This window comes from Dryobates pubescens, chromosome 5, assembly GCF_014839835.1.
Source record: "Dryobates pubescens isolate bDryPub1 chromosome 5, bDryPub1.pri, whole genome shotgun sequence".
Taxonomy (NCBI): domain Eukaryota; kingdom Metazoa; phylum Chordata; class Aves; order Piciformes; family Picidae; genus Dryobates; species Dryobates pubescens.
This window is the reverse complement of record NC_071616.1, coordinates 41,221,714-41,241,883: the sequence shown is the minus strand read 5'-3', so window position 1 is coordinate 41,241,883 and position 20,170 is coordinate 41,221,714. Positions and strand designations below refer to the sequence as shown.

The window sequence follows — 20,170 nt, the reverse complement described above, 5'->3', positions numbered from 1 at the left end:
ATTAAAACATGTTGGAAACACAACACAGAAAAGAAACCTAAGAAAACACTAAAACAAACAAAATTACTGTAAGGTTTTACTTCCTCACTAGCACATGCTTACTGAAATTCAAATTTGTTCCTCAAAGAACAATTAAGACAATTTCTCCAGTTTTATGTTCTGCATTTAAAATGCAAAATATTATGATGCTATAATTTGACATTTATAATTAATGTTATGCCAATATTACAACCTTGTAATTACTGGGCACTTTCTATTGAAAAAAAATAAATCACAGCTTCACAGAATGCTTTAGGCTGGAAGCAACCTTGAAGATCATCTAGTTCCAACCTCTTGGACACACTCCACTAGACCAGGTTACCAAAGCCTCATCCATCTTGGCTTTGAACAACTGCAGGGAGGGGGCATTCACGACCTCCCTGAACAATCTGTTCTACTGCCTCACCACCCTCACTGGAAATAATTTCTTCCTAATATCCAGTCTACATGTACCCTGCTCAAGCTTCAATCCATTCCCTCTTCTCCTATCACTACAAGCCCTTGTAAAAAGTCTCTTCCCATCTATCAAACAAGTCATTATCTGAGGCACCGATTCAAAACCCCCAAATTATTCAAGCCATAGTGAGGTTTTATAGTGGAAGTTCTATTTAAAGGTCTACATACTTCTCTTCAGATATTTTTCAATTCATGCCTAAAAACAGGACAAACTGAGAAAACCAGATTCTACCCTTAGATAATCTCGACTGTCCGCTGCGCAGCTGACCCGGGGATACGCAAGTATTTTTGGGACAACAAAATAAAAACTCTCAAATTTAGGTTTGCCATTAAAAAAAAAAAAAAAAAAAGAGAGCCAGTGACATTGTGGAAAGAAGGCTTACTGATAATCCTCTTAACAATCCAGCAGAAAAGTACTGCTGGCCAAGCGCCCAGGAGGGAATCAAACTTCTTTTAATGTTTTTGTAAAGAAGGGAAGTTTTGCTTTTGTCATCTCTCTTATCTATATACTGTACAAGTGACCTTTCAGATCAGGTTTGCATAGGTGTATCAAGATCAGCTGTTCCAGGCACATTTGCTTCTGTGGATGTGCAAGAGAAAACCAGACAAAGTGTCAAGAAGAATAAATAAAAAAAATAAACAGACAAAAAGAATACAGACAACAAACCAAACTGCCAAAACCCACCCACAAACTCCAAAAACTATCAATACCCATGCTTTGCCAAACACTAAACTACTGCAGTTCTTACTCCCTAAAATGTCATCAACTTCTAGGGCAGGCCATGTTCAAAATGCTGGTCAGCTATCGCATACCAAGGGCTCAAAGACACTTACTCATCAACACAGAACAAGATTCAATTATCAGCCAGACTTCACCTTACATCTCCAGTAAGTTTGCAAGGACCTGAAAATCAGTTTCTCCTAAGTGCAGAGCACCCTGAACTTATGGACATGGTTTCTGCATGCCAACTACCCAATCAGTACTCTTTTGCAAGGGTTTTCTTTAACTTGCAATGGTCACTACTTATGTCCTCCGGCATTGTTCCAGTTCTTTGAAGGCACAATGGATAAACAACTCTGCCCATCTGTATGCAATCTTTATGGATTTTTACTAGGACAGCTGTCAGAAATACACAAGAAAAGTTCATCTTAACACAGAACATATCCAGTTGTTCGAGACCTCAAAGATCATACAGTCCAACTTTTGACCTAGCACTGAGGGTCAACACTAAACCACGTCCCTAAGCACCAGGTCCACACACTGTTTGAACACCCCCAGGGATGGTGACTCCACCACTGCCCTAGGCAGATCATTTGGATGTTTGAGAAGCCCTTCAGTGAAGAAGTACTTCCTAATATTAGTGCCACATTAGGGGCATCAGTTTACAAAGTAAACTTCTCACAAACTGCAAGTTTAGTAGAAAGGTTAAAGCTCAAACTTATCTGTAGGTTGCTCCTGGGGCCACATTGATCTAGTCTGCACTTCTCCCTCACGTGATGTTACTACCTGGCAGCCCACACAAAAAGTGATCAAATCCACCTGGGAGTCCTGGTGGACAAGAAGTTATCCACGGGTCAAGCAATATGCCCTTGTGGCCAAAAAGGCCAATGGGATCCTGGGGTGCAATAAGAGGAGTGTGTCCAGCAGATTGAGGGAGGTTCTCCTCCACCTCTATTCTGCCCTAGTGAGACCTCACCTAGAATATCACATTCAGTTTTGGGCTCCCCAGTTCAAGAACGACAACGATCTACTGGAGAGAGTCCAACAGAGAGCTGCCAGGATGATTAAGGGATTGGAGCATGTGCCCTATGAAGAGAGGCTGGGAGCCCTGGGGCTTTTTAGTCTGGAGAAGAGAAGACTGAGAGGGGATTTAATAAATGTTTATAAATATCTGAGGGCTGAGTGTCAAGAGGGAGGGCACAGACTCTTCTCCACTGCACCCTGTGACAGGACAAGGGGTAATGGACACAAACTACAGCACAGGAAGTTCCACTTCAACTTGAGGAGGAACTTCTTCACTCTGAGGGTCACAGAACACTTAAACAAGCTGCCCAAGAGACTTGCAAGACCCATCTGGATGTGTTCCTGCGTAACCTGTGCTAAATTCTATGGTCCTGCTCTGGCAGAGACTTCGGACTTGTTGATCTTCAAAGGTCCCTTCCAATCCCTAACCTCCTGTGTCAGGGATAAAAGGACAGTATAAAAGGACAGGAGAGGGAAACAACAAAACTTTGCATAGGAAATAAGTGGGCAAATCCATGACACACATCAACATTCATTGTAAATCATGTGCCTTATTTCACACAAGGATTTCTCAAGGATATTGTTGCAGATTTGCATATTAGCATCTGGGTTACTCCAACCTTAAGCACACCTATCTTAAAGCTTAACTGCAGCACAAAGATTTAAGTTAATCTGACCTGTCATTCACATCTCAAACAACCCCAGCAACTCTTTTTTTTTCAAACACATTATAAATTGGGAAAACAGTTAAAATACTACAGAGTAGTACAGAGAGAGGATTAGTTTGTCTCAGATGATCAGTGAACTAATAAAGTTATGTAATGTCTAAAAAACACATTGCAGCTTGTTCTGAAATGGCTAGTTTGACAATCAGTCTTTCAAAAAGGTCTAAAAATATATTAACAAAAGGTAGCTCACAGGCAAAAAGAGATTTAGTCTCCCGAACATGATGTGCTTAATAAACCAGACAGAGGGGATGTAGAGAGAAGAATGAGGACAGAGGTGGGGGCAAAATGGAGACTGGGAATGGTAGATACAAGAAGCATAGCTAGGGCACACCAATAATTTAGCTAAATAGCTATTGCAAAGCATTAGCAGGACATACACAAAAGGATTCTACCAGTAGGAAAACAATTTCCCTTGGATTCATCTCCCTGATTTTAGAAGAACTACTTCATCTTTAATTAGTAAAGCTGCAATAAAGTAGTGCTGCATCTATGGCAGTCCCACGTAAGGTGGCTTCCAATGTACTATTTTAGCATTGACTGTGGATGTTTGCATCACTTCTTAGTTTGGCAAAAGGAAAAACAAACCAAACTGATTTTTGTGTCTTATTTATGCTCAATTTGACAGTGACTGCGGTGCAAGCTTCAGAAATTGTTTCAATATGCACTGAAAAAAAAGGTATGGGCTACTTTCCAATAAAGTTTTCATGAGTTAAATAAGATCATATTCACAGAACAGTGCTTGGAGTCAACCACCAAGCAGCACTTTTATCCTCCTGTCAGGAAAACTGCAAATGAAACTATCACAGTTTCCAAACATAACAACTACTATGTAAACATACAGTTGTGGACATCAGTAGCAAGGTGGGTTTTAGTCTCTTCTCCCAAATAACACCTGACAGGACAAGAGGAAATGGCCTTAGGTTGCACTAGATGAGTTAGACTGGACATGAGAAAAAACTGTCTTCACCAACAGGGTTGTCAAGCATGGGAACAGACTGCCCAGGAAAGTGGTTGAGTCACCATCTCTGGAGGTACCTAAAAGATGTGTACATATGTTGCTTAGGGATATGATTTGAGTGCTGGACTTGGCAATATCAGGTTAACAGTTGGACTCAACAATCTTCAAAGGTCTTTTCCAGCCTAAATGATTCTGTGAGTATACAAAAATACCCAGCCATTCATTTACTAAACCTAATGAAAGTTAAATTCACAGCATATTGAGCCAACTATTACATTACCTGATGGTCTTCATGTTTTAATAAACTAGACAGCGACTCCACACAGATCTCTAATGAAGAATCCTGAGGCTCCATTTTGCCACAGAGTCTGGACACTACAGCCATGGCTGAATGCAAAGTATCCTTATGAACAAGGTGTCCACTGTCACGAATGAATGTCAGAACACAATTCAACCCTCCGGCTTCAAACACAGCTCCTGACTCACGGGTACAGATTAATTCCAACACCTAGAACAAAATGAAATATAATTAGAATGAAGTACACATATAAAGTTAGTTATTTGTTCACATCCATCTACACAACTGGTTAAGAAAATTAAACAACAAAACAGAAAAACCCTCTCTCCCTCAACACCCAGAAGGAGCCATAGCTTCCAGTACTCTAGTGGTTGCAGTCTTCAAAACCACAGGAGCAAATACAAGAACATTTCCCAACAGTAAGGTCATAACAAGTGTTCACGAGAAGAGACACCTAGATAAGGGTATCTTTTCCTGGAAGAATTAAGTTTTGGGGTAACACACATATGGGAGCTCTGAAACTTTCAAAAGTACTGTTAACTCAAGTACTTCAGTGGTGTACTTCTGATTAGGCCAGAACTCAGATAGGAAATACATGCAGAAAGTCTGATGCCATGGCAATCAAGGACTATATGCTATCACATGGCCATGAGTTATGCTTTAAACAAGAGATTGCAAGGATGTTGTAAATTTTACTGAAAACTTCACAGGAGTGCAGAGGATCTGTGTCTAGTGCTACAGAATGGACAGCAGACAATTTTTTTTAACAACAGGGAATTTATATCTGGCACAATACTTAACTACCTTTTTAGCATGAAATTAGCCTGTAGCACTCTGGTCATGTAAGATAATCAGGAAAACTGTCTTCTGGTATTTGTTGTTTCTTCTACACTTTTTTTTTAAATGGAATCTATTGAAGAGCACCAGACTGATAGTAAAGATAAGCAGCACTGTACGCTTTTATCACAGTTTTTGCTTCACATTTTAATAAATAGGTTTAGGAGAATGCTCTTCAGAGCCAGCAAATTCTCTAGCTCGTTACAGTTTCTTCAGCACACATACCTTCACACACTGCTCAGCCAAATCTCTGCTCGTTCTGTTGTTAAGTTCAACGACTACTAAACGATTACAAAGTGCCTTGATAGCTCCATCCACTCCCACAATCCTGCGGGTGCATTCAGCTGATACATCCAGGTAATAAGTTATGGCACGAGCTGTTACTTCTAACACATTGTCTGGAGCACTTTCATCAAGAAAAATTTTGCATAGTGCTGGTAAAAAAGTTCGAGGAGGGCATCTGCAAGAAAAACAACAACAACAGATTACTAAATGGGCAAGTTCCTCTACATTAAGTAACTGTATATATCACCAGTTTAATGCCTGTCATGCTGACACGATTTGCACATTCTATTTGGTTCAGAGAGATCATTTAGAATGCCAGGGCACAGGCCTCTCATACACACCCCAAAATTCAAATCCATCATCTGAAAAGATGCTGTATTAGAGGAGGAAGCCAGTAGAAAAAAAATAGTCTTGAATTTCACAATCATACAGGGGGAAAAAAAATTATCCTCTTGGGAAATTATTTTAGGACTTAACCTCCTATCTCCAAATGGAATGCAGTTTTTCTTAACAGATCTTCGAGGTTCATAATGATAAATAGATACCTAACCATAAAAAAAAATTACATTTGATACAAAGACTAAAGATTTTGAGCTTGCTACAAAATTTAGGTCTCCTCCCTATATTATAATCATTCTCACTTGGCTTTTTCAGCCCCACTCCACCCCCCACCACTTCACTCTTTTTCCCTAACCACAGTGACAACATTTAATTTATTGATCATGCTTCAGTTGCATTTTCTCTTCATATCCATGCTGCAGTAGTCAGTGGCTCTCCTCTTTATTGTTATCCTCATTTCCACATTCAAGATCAAGAACACCTCTACAACTTAAAAAACAAATAAGCAAGCTACAACAAGCTTTTTCTACCCTTCTGACATAACAGAACACAAACTAAAATGATGGTAATAATAACATTTTTCACTTTGGTTAAGACTGATTTGGATGAAAAGTTCTAAGACATGGAGCTATACTTCAAAGACAACTTATCTTCCAAAGCATAACTACTTAGGAATGAAGTGGTAGATGACTCAAAGGTAGTAGTGGGCAATTAAGTGAAGGGGATATATGCTGTGACGGCAGCCAAAATACCTGGATACCTTGTCTGTAGATGTAGGAGACTAAATCTACTGGATACAAATATTACAACTTTTTCTTAAAGTAGGAGTTTGGCCTACAAAGTAAGGCCTAAAGCTTTTCTAAATCCAAGAGAAAGAACGAAAAGTAAGAGCATGCTCTTCAGCCTGGAAGAAAGGTACTCATGGGTGAGCCATTCTGAAGACTAACCCAGAGGTCATTCAGTATCTGGTATTCACAAGCACCAAATCCTGGGACAAGAAAGGACTAAGTTTCCTTGAAGATCTGGCCATGCTTTATGAATTAAATAAGTAACACTGCCTGACAACTAATAATTTATTGGGTAATGTATTTAAGTGAAGCTTTGATATTTAATATTTACTTTAGCCTATCTAGCCTGTACTATTGTTCCCAGGCAACCTGATATTTAACTCCACATCTTTATTACAAAGAAACTCTGTACTTGAAAGACATTATCCACTGGGAAGGGGTGCAGGAAAAATCTGAAATTCATACTCAGATGACTACCACACAATGACACAAGAAGCATTTCAGTACATGAAATTTAAAGCAGACAGTGCTGCCTGTTATGGTAGGGGAAAAAAAACTCCTCTACATTTCTGCCAGGAGTTAAATGCAACACACAGCAACTCTAACATGGAAACCTTTTCTACACTTGAACAGTTTACAAAAGGACACTACACAAATGGAACATCTATTTTTGAAAACCAGAAATCTAGACATTGGGAGGCAATCTCTTCCTGCCCTCAGAATACCTGTCCATGAGACTCCATTTCCCAGCAGACAGAGCAAAAATACAAAGTTACCAAGAGCCTATCAGTTGCACTGAATTCTTTGCCAGCACACAAATGCCAATGCACTGTATCAGCGACGTTCTTCCCCTAACAGCACAGCTGCTGCCAAAAAAACTTAGGGGGCTGGATTTTTCTTTGTAGATTACTTTGGGATTTTTTTACCAGAACCTTAGGCTACATTAGTCAGAGACCACACTTTTTCAATTAGGAGGCAAATAACAACTTCTTTCTGTCAGGACATTTGTTTTCTGACTTAGAGGAATGTTTTCCAGTCCTCCAGTGAGGAAACCAAATTGTACCAGAAGGTTTCAGGAAGATTTGTCATACACTTAAATGTGGGAGTTGCCTGGTTCTCAAAATAAAATAAGCTACGCAGGTTTCACCTAATTTTGTAGGCTATGGTAGTGCACATCAAATGCCTATTAAAAAAAAAGCAATAATAAAAACATTGCTTGTTCTGGAAAAAAAAAAAAATCATTTATCCCTTCTGAAAACAACAAATGATCTAATTTTACCAAGACCTTTCACAAAGAAAAAGAAAAAAATAATAATCTTACAACTTCTGAGCTCTGTGCACTCGACCCTGTTTCTTTTAACAGTTCAGCTTACATAGAATACATAGAATACATACATAGAATAAACCAGGTTGGAAGAGACCTTCAAGATCATCGCGTCCAACCCATCAACCAATCCAACACCGCCCAAGCAACTAACCCACAGTTTTGCTTTGGGGGTTTCACTTTGGGATTGTTTTGTTTGGTTGGATACTGCTAGTAACCTAGAAGTTCAGAGCTAGACTGTATCATCCAGAAGAGGCAGCAGAAACATTTCATAAAGATTTACTAAAGACAAAAATGAAGACTGAAGAGAAAAACAATCAGAAGGGTTAAAAAGTAATACTGAAGCTTTCATTTAAGTGTTATCCTCTTCATTTCCCCCTCCTCTTCTTGCAGCAAACCAATATAATCGATGTGTAACAGAAAAATGCATCATTAAAAAGGTGAAAAGCAGAATAGTTTATGAAGAATCAGCCATGATAGAACAATGCACATGAAGAGAATATAAAAAGTTGATATTACAGCTCACACAAATTTAGAAGAAACAGAAGTGTAAATTTCATTTTTCTGAGACACTGGGATCAGACACATGGCAAAAAGTCATGCCCAAGCCTCTTCAGATAGCCTCCCCCTGTGTGGGTGTCAAGACAAAAACCCCCACATTCGTAGATGTAAATGATTTCCAAGAATTTAGGCAGCATTCCAGTTGCACACAAAGTTATGAATAAGATGCCAAATTTCTGAAACAATCCAGCAGCAGGAGCTTCTTGTGGACAAGTGTAACTGAGTGGCCTTCATTAGTATCATGTAAGCAAGTGGGCAAGAATGCAGACACATACATGCATACCCTGCAAGTATAAAATACTGCATTCTTCCCCCCTTACTGCAGTCTTGTGATCATTAGTCACATCAGATCAAAACTGAGCCACACTCATTACTACCTGTGAGCTTCTTACTGTATTGCCCTGTCCTACACAGAAAAATTCCTAATCCATTGCCTGTGACATACAAGTCATTAGTGTTTGTAATACTGCAGCATCTGAGGGCTTACATCACAGACCTGGATCTTCCTGCACTATCAAACAACAGATTCCATCCTAGAAAATTTCAAGTATAATTGTACAATAGGACAGGCATAGACAAGAGAATGCAAACTAATCATCCCATGTGATGACATCTTGATATCTTAGCAGCTTTGACAACTGCAATATACTGTTTAGCATATCACACCATTATAATGGATTTCCTTATTCCACTCCTCACACCTTTTTAAAGCATGTTACTACTGGTTTACTGTCAGCTAACTCACCACCAGCATTTTCTGCTCTTAACAGGTTCCTAGGGAAGACAAATTTTTATTCCAGCTTCTATCAAAGGAATGAACTGCACTGCTGTCCTTATGCCCACAATTGCTACCTGCACTGCTGCTTTGAATGTGCATGCAAACTGATCAGGAAAGAATGATGCTCTACTTTCCTTTACTCAAGCAATAATCTTCAGTAAAAGAGGAAGATGTCCAACTCATATGTGAAGTGCTACTCCTCCTGATGGGTCACAGAAGACCTTTGACCTTGGTTCTGTAATAACACATTATTTTCAAAAATACTTGGTCCAGGCATTGGAAGCTTTTGTAGAATCAAGAGGTGACAAAAGGGAAGCAAACTCCCTTTGGGACTACACAGCTAGATAAACCATATGGATTTCTAAGAGTTATAAACAGAAGGATTAACACACAAAACATCCTCAATACAAAGCAAACAAACCAACCAACTTTGATACTTGGGAGATTTTCAGTTCTGCCATTTATACACAATGGCTGAGCCTGTAAAAGTACAGGAGGACATAACACATTCTCAGTGCTCCAACAATGGTCTTCTCAAACAAGTAGATAGAATAATTACAGCATAAAACTGTACAGCTGTCATTCTGAAGACCTTCATGCTGCAGGTAACTGTTCTACCAATAACTAAGCTACCCACATCAGTACATATGTCAGCTTTACAGAGATCACCTTCTAATCCCCAAATCTGCACTAAGCTATGACATGGGACTCTTGTGGCTGAAACTATGATCATGTACTGCACATGTCTCAGCCACAAGAACCTACATGTGTGAGTAGTGATAGAGAAAGGAAGAGGCAGGTAGGAATACTAGCACATGACAGGAGATGGGATGTAACACTGTCACATAGCAGGTATCGAAAGTATGTCACTCCCATCACACATCATCGCTGGGGATTCCTGTGTGGTGGCACTTGACTCCTAAGAAAAAGGGAGTTCATGTTACTCAGTGGATGGTGTTTATGCCTCAATATTGTGTGAATGGGCTCTCAAAGTGGCTGAGTTTTCACCCAATCCAATACTGAATCAAGGTATCATGTTAATCATGTTAAGTGTAAACCAAGGAAGCGCCAGGAGCTCACCTGGGAGCAATTCCAGCAACGAGATCCTGAGAAGAGCACTTTCCAAGTCTCCCTTTTTAATGAAGCACCAGAGAAGTGCATACAATAAACACCAGCAGGAACCAAAGAGCAAGTCAGACAAGCCATGTTATGTCACTGCTACACCTTAATTCCAAAGTGTATCACCACTGGCTTCTTTAAACAGGCCAAAGTGGAACAAAGGGACCAAAACTGTCTCAGATAATTGCTGTAGATTAGGTCCTATCAGTAAAAAAAGACTCTAATGCTAACTAAGACCATACTTAGAATTAAAACGTACCTTGACAAGACACTTCAAGAGTGTCTGTACCAGTGGCTGCATGATGACTGTCCTTCAGAAAAATCATTTACATGGGAAAAACAAGGCTGCCAAAAATTCCCAGGACAGCAGGGAGGCAGAACTACAACACTGAATGAACTGATGTGACAGGAGAGCAACTGATGTCTAGTTTTCACATTTCAGTGCACTGACATGAAGCCTTTCACTTCCAAGAGGGAAAAAAAACCCACAAACAAACCTTTTATTATTGCAGGCCTCAACTTCCACCAAGGATAAAAACCTAAGTGCATAATTTCTAAACTTAAAACACCAAACCTGTTTTCACCAAAGCTGCTTTTATGTAGACTGTATAGTATTTCTTTTAGTTAATGTATTTTGAAAAAGAGAAATTATGTCAGGGAAAAAAAAAAAGTTTTATCCTCAAAGTTGGGGGGGGGGGGGGGGGAGCAAAATCTCTGTTCACAATGATCAATTTGCAGTGAAACAAACAAAAAGATGGTGGTGAGTTTGTTTTGATATAGAAAAGAAGTATCTTTTTTTTTTTTTAAATAGTTTTTATTCTTTCCAATTAGAAAATAATGGCTAATAGGAGCTAATAGGTAGTCAGCCCAAGATTCAGATTTTGACTTAGGGACTTCTAATGAGTGTGAAAATTAAAAGGAAAATATTTTTAGATTTTCATTTCTAAGAGATTGTATTAACATCACATTGGGCACTTCCTAAAGTACTTCGTAAGAGTGATTAGGGACTGACTTAGTGAATTAAAGAGGCAACTCAGTGTTCTTAGTGAAAGACCAACCTCAGTGAGTTAATGAGGCTACTCTGCTACCAACACTGCAGTTCTTGCTAATTAAGTCTCTCAGGTCTGTATGTTCACTTAACTTCACTGGAGTACTCACAGGATCCACCCACCATGTTTCAAAAACCTTGCTGGAAGACAGGTTTATAAGTAACAGTTTTTTAGATGTTTGAAATTAGTACTATTCATTTATCAGTATTTACCCTCTATATTCTAATCCATTAAGATTAGGGTAGTAGAGTGCTCTCAGTTCCCTCTACTGCTGTCAAGAAAAGAACTCAAGTGTACTTAAAAAGGTGATGATTCTGTCTAATTTACATTTTAAAACACTTTCGTGCTGTCCATGTTAAAATAGTAGAGTGTAAACACCACAATACACAAATCCCTTAATATACATTCTTTCTTTAAAGAAAATGTAGTTGATCTAAAAACATTTTCTGAATATCACAATGGTATTTGATGTCAAGAAAGGCTAGGGAAATGTATCCATAAAATTGTATTACTACAGCATTATAATCAGCATAACGTCATATGCTGACACATTCCTGAATCTTTCCTTCCTCCTTCCCTCATCCTCTCTTTAGGCACAGATGTATATAGGGATGCAAAATTCTTGAATAGCTACAGCAGTAAGCTGCTTCTAGTGCTAAGCCCTTACAACTCAGATGAAGTGACTCAGCTGATTTTACAACTTGCCAGTGTAAAAAGATACTAAGGAAGTAAAAACAGGCACTATAAACTCATTTCTATAATTACATTTCATATTTGAAATGTATGTAAGTGCCTTAGCTAAAACAGCAACAATAGTAGCTTAAAAACTACTGCTGAGTTTAAACAAAAGCCAAGAAGGAAAAAAAGACAACTCTGCTTAATCTCCAAAATGGTTAACATGACTACTGCTAGCATTAGGGTGTGTTACTCAATTCCAGAGTAACCGCTGGGCTCAGTTGATGCAGAGCCCCTGCCATGTGACAGCTCCTGGTCCAAGACATGTGACTTGTGGCAGAAAACCAAGCTCAGCTGCTTGCCATCACTTGTGCTGGATCTTTAATGCATACCATCTGCTAAGACCAGTTAGAAGTGGGAGAATAAGGAATAATATGCTTCAAATATTTAGTAACTATTTAATACATAATAATTTTCAATAACTAAATATTAAAATACTGAACTTAAACCACATTAGCAACTCATTTTGTGGAAAAATACACAAGTTAAGTATTTACAACACTGTGTCACACAACTTTAAAGTTTCAAAGACCATACATCCTCCACAAAAGATTTGTTCTTAAAGCTACAGCAATTCCAATGTCGTTTTGATTAACAATTGATTTTCCTTTCTGTAGTTCCTTCCCAGGGCAGAACTCAAGATTTTGCCTCGGGTTTTTGTTGCTGAAATACTGCTTCCTTTCCACATATGAACTAAAACCATCAGCAGAGTAATAAAGATCACTTGCAAGAGAATTGCCTGCACACCTACATGTATTCTTCTGGACCCATTTACAAAACTTACTGTACACTGTTTTTGTTACAAGATTGTTACAGAACAAACAAAGGCCAGGGAACATCCACTTACGGATAAAGACTTTAGAGATATCACACTGGATCTTAAAGGTATGAGGGAGAAAGAAGCAACTAAAAATTTACTGCAGATTTAGGAACTTCTGGCACAGTAATAAAAAAAAATTAAACTTCCACAACTTGGAATCTTCTCTGAACTGCAATCACAGTTCAGGCCAATAATATAAAGCCAAAGAATTAACAAGTCTATCCTGTACCTATTCCAGCAAAACCCCTGCATTATAAGAAATTAAAATAAGGAAATTTATTTAGCTAAAAGGAAGTTTGAATGATAAATAAAGGGCAGATGGCTGAACTCTCCTCTGAGAGTTCACTATTAGGTGGGAACACATCATCTGAGTATTCAGCTACATACTCAATAAATAACAGTTGAGTAAAATGAAACAAAAATGAACAAGAACAACTTCTGTAGAATAGGCAATTTCTGAAGAAATTATCATTAGCTTTGTACTTGAATTTACAAAAGATGTGTTGGGCTGCCTTTTGCATTTTTAGTACCTTATAAAAGATATGCCATGCTTCAGGGTAGTAATTTACTTATGTTTGTTCTCCCATTACCAGCATTTTGTAGATATTTCGCAGAAACTTGGTCTACAATAGCTTAATAAATTAAAGGACTTGAAACTACAGATATTTCTGCCTGTAATTTCCACTAGTACCAGCCTTAATTGTACAAATAATAGCTTGCATATACATTACAGCTGCTAGCATTTCAAAATTAAACAGACATGAAGTATGATTATGTAAGTGTGCCTAAATATGCACATCTCATTTCTGCTAAACTTCCAGATGCTAAAAACCACCACCAAATACCAAACGACTTCAACCAAAACACTTCCATTTTCCCATTACCAGTCTACTGAATGTCTACACCATCTATGCCTCTTACAGCCTCTTCAACAAGAGGCTGTTATTCAAAAATCATTTGACACATTCAGGAACAGAAGCCTGCTATTTGAAATTCCTCTAGCACCTATTTTATTGGTCTCATCTAATTTACTGGAAGATGGAACCATTCGACAAGTCATTAACTCACTGCCTGAAACCGCTGCACCCAGCTTTTGCATCGTACTTGCAAGAATCACTTCAACTTTGATCTCACACCAAAAAAAAGCTTAACAAATAAAGGATACTTGATGATAGTATTGGAAGGAAAAAGGCAGAGTGGTAAATAGTTACAAAGATAGTGTGATGAGTTAGCTATAAAGAATTGTCTGGGCACTGAGCCCATGGCAGAGGCATGGGTTCATTTAAACAAAATGCATTTTAACACACAAAAGGCAAGTTACAGAACTTAGTGTAGGGAATACATCAAGTCATACCTAAGCAGCAAGCAATCATATCCTGGAAAGTAACTGAAGATTAAAAACCTACTTCCTGAATAATGTTTTGAAAACATCTAACCAAATTTGATTTGACTAGATGATCCTTCACAGTCCCTCCCAACCCCTAACACTCCGTGATTCTGAGGTTGAAGACATGTCATTTGGGGTGTGTAACAGGTGAATTAAGTTAAATGCACTATTATAATCAGCATGGATAAAGGCAACAGAAGAAAAAATCTTTGAAGAACTTGGAAGCTCACACCCCTACTGGACAACAGGATGACCATGAACCAGCAATGTGCCCTTGTGGCCAAGAAGGCCAATGGCATCCTGGGGTGTATTAGAACAGGTGTGGCTAGGAGGTGAAGAGAGGTTCTGCCCCTCTACACTTCTCTGGTGAGGTCACATCTAGAATATTGTGTCCTGTTCTGGGCCTCTCAGTTCAAGACAAACCTCAGGGAACTGCTTGAAAGAGTCCAGTGCACAGCCACAACGATGATGAAGGGAGTGGAACATCTCTTGGTAAGGCAAGGCTGAGGGAGCTGGGTTTCTTTAGCTTGGAGAAGAGGAAACTTTTTATGTTTATAAATATGTGAAGGGCAAGTGTCAGGAGGACCGAGTCAGGCTCTGTTCAATGATGTCCAATAAGACAAGGGGCAATGGGTACAAGCTGGAGCAGAGGAGGTTCCATGTGAACATAAGGAAAAAGCTTTTTCACTGTGAGGGTGACAGAGCCCTGGAACAGACTGCCCAGAGAGGTTGTAAATTCTTCCTCTCTGGACACATTCCAAGCCTGCCTAGATGTGTTCCCTAGATGTGACCTCCTCTAGGCGATCCTGCTCTGGCAGAGAAGCTGGGACTCGATCTTTTGAGATCCCTTCCAACCCCTAAGATTGTGATACATCCACCTCAGAAAAGTACTCTACAGGATTCTGAAGATCCCACCACACTGGAGTACACAGAGTGAGTAACTCCAGCACTCGCACTTTGATGCTGCTCTGCCTTCATTAAGGAAGGAAAAAGGGGAAAACAAAATTTAATATGAATCACATGAGTCTCACCATTGCAAAGCTTACAAAATTTCCTTTCTTGAGAGATGTCTGCATTAGTTCATGCCAGTAATTCCTCAAGAACATATGCTCTGCACAATTTAAAACGATGGAAACCGTAGTTTGTTGTTGACAGCAATACTTATCTTAATTTACTCATGGCTGCACTCCAGCACAAAAACTGTTATAATGGCCTGACTTGTTTTCCCCTCCTTAAAAATAATAAAACTAACAAATCCATAGGACACATAATAGGAAACCATCTTGATACAGATAGAGCTGCCCCCTGAGTTTGACGAAGGCTGTTAAAAACCTCCTTACCACTGTCTGAATTACAAGGATGCTTTTAAAGCCAGCCCAAACTTCAAAAATAGACCTGAAAACCACCACTTCAGATTCCTATCTCTACAGAAAAAGAAAGTTTTTCTCTGGCTATCTAATTTTGATTTATTGCAGTTGTATAGTCCTGATAGGCAGAGCAGACTGTCATTTTAAGTAATCAGGTGGAGGTGAAGCTAAACTGTTCCACATCACTCTACTCTTCTCAACAGCTTACATCAACACACTTTTTGGTTCAGTAGACCACCTTCTTATGCTCGGTACTACACATCAGCAAATAAAAGGCAAAAAGGTTCCTCTCACTATTGAATCCATACTTAGGAAGTTAGTCAATTAAACTAAACATATTTGATCAAAAAAATAAACTAATAGGATTTCTATTTTATACATTAGAACACTTTGTGTAATTGTTGTTATTTCTCAAATAAGCTAGCAACTCTTGATAACTCCCTGCTAACTAGGTATACAGAGGTGACCTAGAGCAAAGCCAAAAGGGAAACAAACTTTATTTATGTTTAGAAAGAGCAAGTGGATTTCACCTCTTCAGCATATAAAATATTTTACTTAAGTTTTACTTGTTACACTATCACCTTGTTCTATGAGTCTTCACTGTAATTAAGGAAAGAAATTAAATAACATCATCCTTGCTAAATGCTTTCCCTGTCTGCCAGAGTAAAAGAAAAGTAGCAACACAAAGCCCAGATGTGAGGACTTGCCATTTTATGTCACGAAAAAATAAAGTGTAACAATCAGGTCAGGTGGAAAAAAGTAAAACACCTATGTAGAAAATGACTATACCAATAATGTGAGATTGTAACTAACAGCCTTTATACTGTCTTTGAAATTACCTGTAACAATTTAATCACTAAAATACCATTTCAATTATGTTTATACAAAATGCATACTTAAAACTCCTGTTAAAGTGGATTTAATAGCACACAATTTAACTGCAATTTGGGACTAATACTTACAATTACGAGTTTAGCAATTTTACTTCAACTACTTAACAGAACCACTTCTAGTCACTCATTAAGTCTCTAGCTCAAGCTACTGGCTTTTGCTACTGGTAAAATACTAGCCATTCTTCATGCTAAGTGACTAACAGTGTCTGTGACTCATTATCACCAGAAGATGAATATGCCTCTGCTGTTTGTAATGCTTACATATGAATAACACTAAAAATAATCAGATGGAATATGCAAATCTTGAGAGAAATAAAGAAATGTCAATTATTTGGCATCACTCTCTGCTATTGGCTGCATACCCCACGATCTGTTGTGATAGTGCTAGAACTTTGCCAGAACACTATGGAATAGACCATCATACACTTGTGCCAACTTCCCTTTTTCTGATTTGATCTGAAGCCCTAGTTTCAATATCCACTACTCCTGTACAGAAATAAATTAGTATCTTTAAAATATACCATTTCTTTCAGAATGCTTGCAAAGTAACTCTATTACTTTACTGCAGTAACAAAGGACAAGATTTTGACTCTATCATTTCTTTTTTAGCTTTTCTTTTCTCTCTAAGTTTGTGATCTTTCTTTGCTAAGCGAGACTGCCTATCGTCCTTAAGAGGAATGTGCTTCTTAGGGCCAATTCATGTAAATATTTTTCTCATGTCCTTGTTTCATAGCCTTGCCAGTCCTCACCATATGCAGCTTTTAATCAACAGAGTTGGTTCACTACAATTATGAGCTTTTTCTTAGTTTATATCACAAGATCAAATAATTTCTTACATAAAAGTGGACTAATGCTTAAAGTCACTCTGACATCACATTTCATTCTTCAAGACTGTTTTTCAGGTTCTACCTTCCATCTTCCAGATGTTGAATTCCACAGATGAAAAACTTTCTTAAACTTTTCTTAACCAAGATAAGTAATAGCAATAACATCTGTACAGCACACAACATTTGGGAATGCTCTTCATGGTAAAGAGAGCAAAAGATGCTGTTGTTTTTTGGAGGTTTTTCACCAACATGAAAATATGCCCATGTCATAAACCAGGCACACACTGAAATCCTTTTCAAAATTAATTCCTGAATATAAATGTGTTTGGCAACTCTTCTGTCACACGCTAAATCTGCTATTTAAATAAGCAGTAATTCTTTAAAAAGCATAGCTGAAAAGCAACTTAAAATATTATCAAGGATTATTTTACTTACACTCTCTCAGCACATGACAGTTTCAGATATTCCAAGTGCCATTTGGAAAGATTTTAAAAATACTTTGAGACTTCATCTATTTCTCAGAGGGAGCTTCAAAATAAATAATGTCATCTTGAAATGCAGGCTGTGATAGTACAGGCTAAGAAGTTCTCCACTAAAGAGGGTATAATTTCTCTGCTTCTCCCTCATTTCCATTTACTCAGTCCCCGCTCCAGGGCTCATCACGCACCTCTATGAATGCCGCAATTCAATGTAACAGCTGGAAACTCACCACCTTCTTCAGTGGATTTTAAGAGCAGCTTGCTCTTAGAATATAATGGAATAGAATAGAATAAACCAGGTTGGAAGAGACCTTCGAGATCATCATCGTGTCCAACCTATCATCCAACACCACCCAATCAACTAAACCCTGCAACCAAGCATTCTGTCAAGCCTCGCCCTGAACACCCCCAGCGACGGCGACCCCACCACCTCCTCAGGCAGCCCATTCCAGTGGGCAATCACTCTCTCTGTGTAAAACTTCCTCCTAACCTCCAGCCTAAACCTCCCCTGTCGCAGCCTGAGACTGTGTCCTCTTGTTCTGGTGCTGGTTGCCTGGGAGAAGAGACCAACTTCTGCCTCACTACAACCCCCCTTCAGGTAGTTGTAGAGAGCAATAAGGTCACCCTTCAGTCTCCTCCTCTCCAGGCTTGTAGTGAATTAGAAGAGTCCAATGAGCCCTGATGCTGGCATGAAGCAAGAATACAGTTGGGAGGAATAAAAATGGTGAGCAATAAACAGGAAGAACCACCTCTCCCTTTAAAAGGTGATGAGCTGCCAACATTAGCTCCCAAACTACTGTAGAAACCTGTCTTCAGTATATTCACAGTACCCACTTCAACAAGCAGGGAGCCTCAGTAACTTTTTCCTAATTCACACTTTAGTCTCTTCTGTTTGAGGGAAGCTTACAACAGCAGAAGATCAACAACACAGAAAACCAGTATGATTAACTGATACCAAGACTCAAAACAAAAATTGAAATGTCAAATAATATTTTAAATGTTCCTTGTTTCACACACACACAAAAATACTTTAAAACCACAACACTGCAATAACAGAGCATTCATTATTTATACTTTTAGGAGAGAGAAAAAAAACACCACACTTGGACTACTTACTTCCTTGAGATAAAATCTGATCTAAATAAAATGCATAAAACTCAGGCTTGTATTTTAAAAGCTGACATTTCATTCCTGGTTCTCAAATATCCAGCAGATATCCTAAAAATGCTTATGCCCAAACTTCCACTTGTATGCTCCACTGAATATACTGAGGCAGGAAGCTCATCTAGATTTGTCAGAACAATTCATTCTTAACTACCAAATTACTTTCAACAGCAGCAAATTAATAAGCCAGTAAATCAGCTTTTCTGAGGCTGAAAACACAGTGCTTCAACAGTGTCAGTTCTGAAGGGCAGACAGGAAAGTCAAATGCATCTTCCAAAGACAAATTTTACTTGTAAGCTCACCAAGGCCAAGGTCAAGCAACTATAAATCCTCTAGCAGTGCACAAAACTCTGCTCTACAACAAATGCAACTTGTAGAGATGTATTAATTTCACACTTCCCTTTAATAAAAGCAATCACAAAAGAGGAACAGCTTTTAAGAGATAAGCCTGAAAACTCTTCTCTCCAGGGCAACTAAGCTAAACACTGTAACAAGCAGCTACCTCCTTAAACGCTTTTAAGCCCATGCTCCCGAGAAGCAGGATGTACCAGAAAGACTACTAGCCACACTCCAAGATACAGAAAATAGCAAAGTGAGAGTAATGAAGAGAGAAGAGTTGCAAGAATGGTAAAATCAGAATTAAGGAAACAAACAAATTGGGGAAAAAACCCACCACCACTAGAAAAAAAAAATACAAAAAACAAGACCACACCAAAAAAAGTAAGAGATGTCAAATGTAAAAGCTGTGATTATTTAAACTTCTGCTGACTCCTCTCCATACTACTCTTGAACCTCTACAGGCTGTAGAGTAACACATGGACTATTAGTAAGCAACAGTAGTGGTTACATCAGCATTTTGTGCTGTGAGAAACACAGAAAGGAGCAAGAGCACGGATGGTGCCCTCATGTGAAGCACACAAAGGCAGTGAGGAGGAGGGTGCTACAAACAGGAACATTCTTCAAAGAAGGGGTAAAATTTTTGTGTAAGAGCTGTCATTTTCATTTAAATTTGCCGAGCTCAGAAGAGGCTCCTATATCTCTGGAGGAAAATTTCCAAAAGTATGGATGCATTAATATATACAAAAGAAAGCTTTCTCCTCTACCATTAGAAGTAAGACAAAAAGCCCAACGCCTCCACAGTGCAACTCTGAATACCTTTCTTTAAATCGATCAGCTGAGGTGTCAGCCCAGGAAC

At 38.7% G+C, this 20,170-nt stretch overlaps 1 protein-coding gene across 1 annotated transcript in view; it reads right to left on the bottom strand.

Moving 5' to 3' along the window:
- The window catches only part of HECTD1 (HECT domain E3 ubiquitin protein ligase 1), a 66,323-nt gene that overhangs the window by 43,255 nt on the left and 2,898 nt on the right, over positions 1 to 20,170 (bottom strand). Inside the window, exons 3-4 of the mRNA XM_054162097.1 lie at positions 5,286 to 5,520; positions 4,206 to 4,433 (exon numbers count right to left, since the gene is read on the bottom strand). Coding sequence (XP_054018072.1) covers positions 4,206 to 4,433; positions 5,286 to 5,520 — 463 coding nt within the window. The remainder of the gene's footprint in view (positions 1 to 4,205; positions 4,434 to 5,285; positions 5,521 to 20,170) is intronic.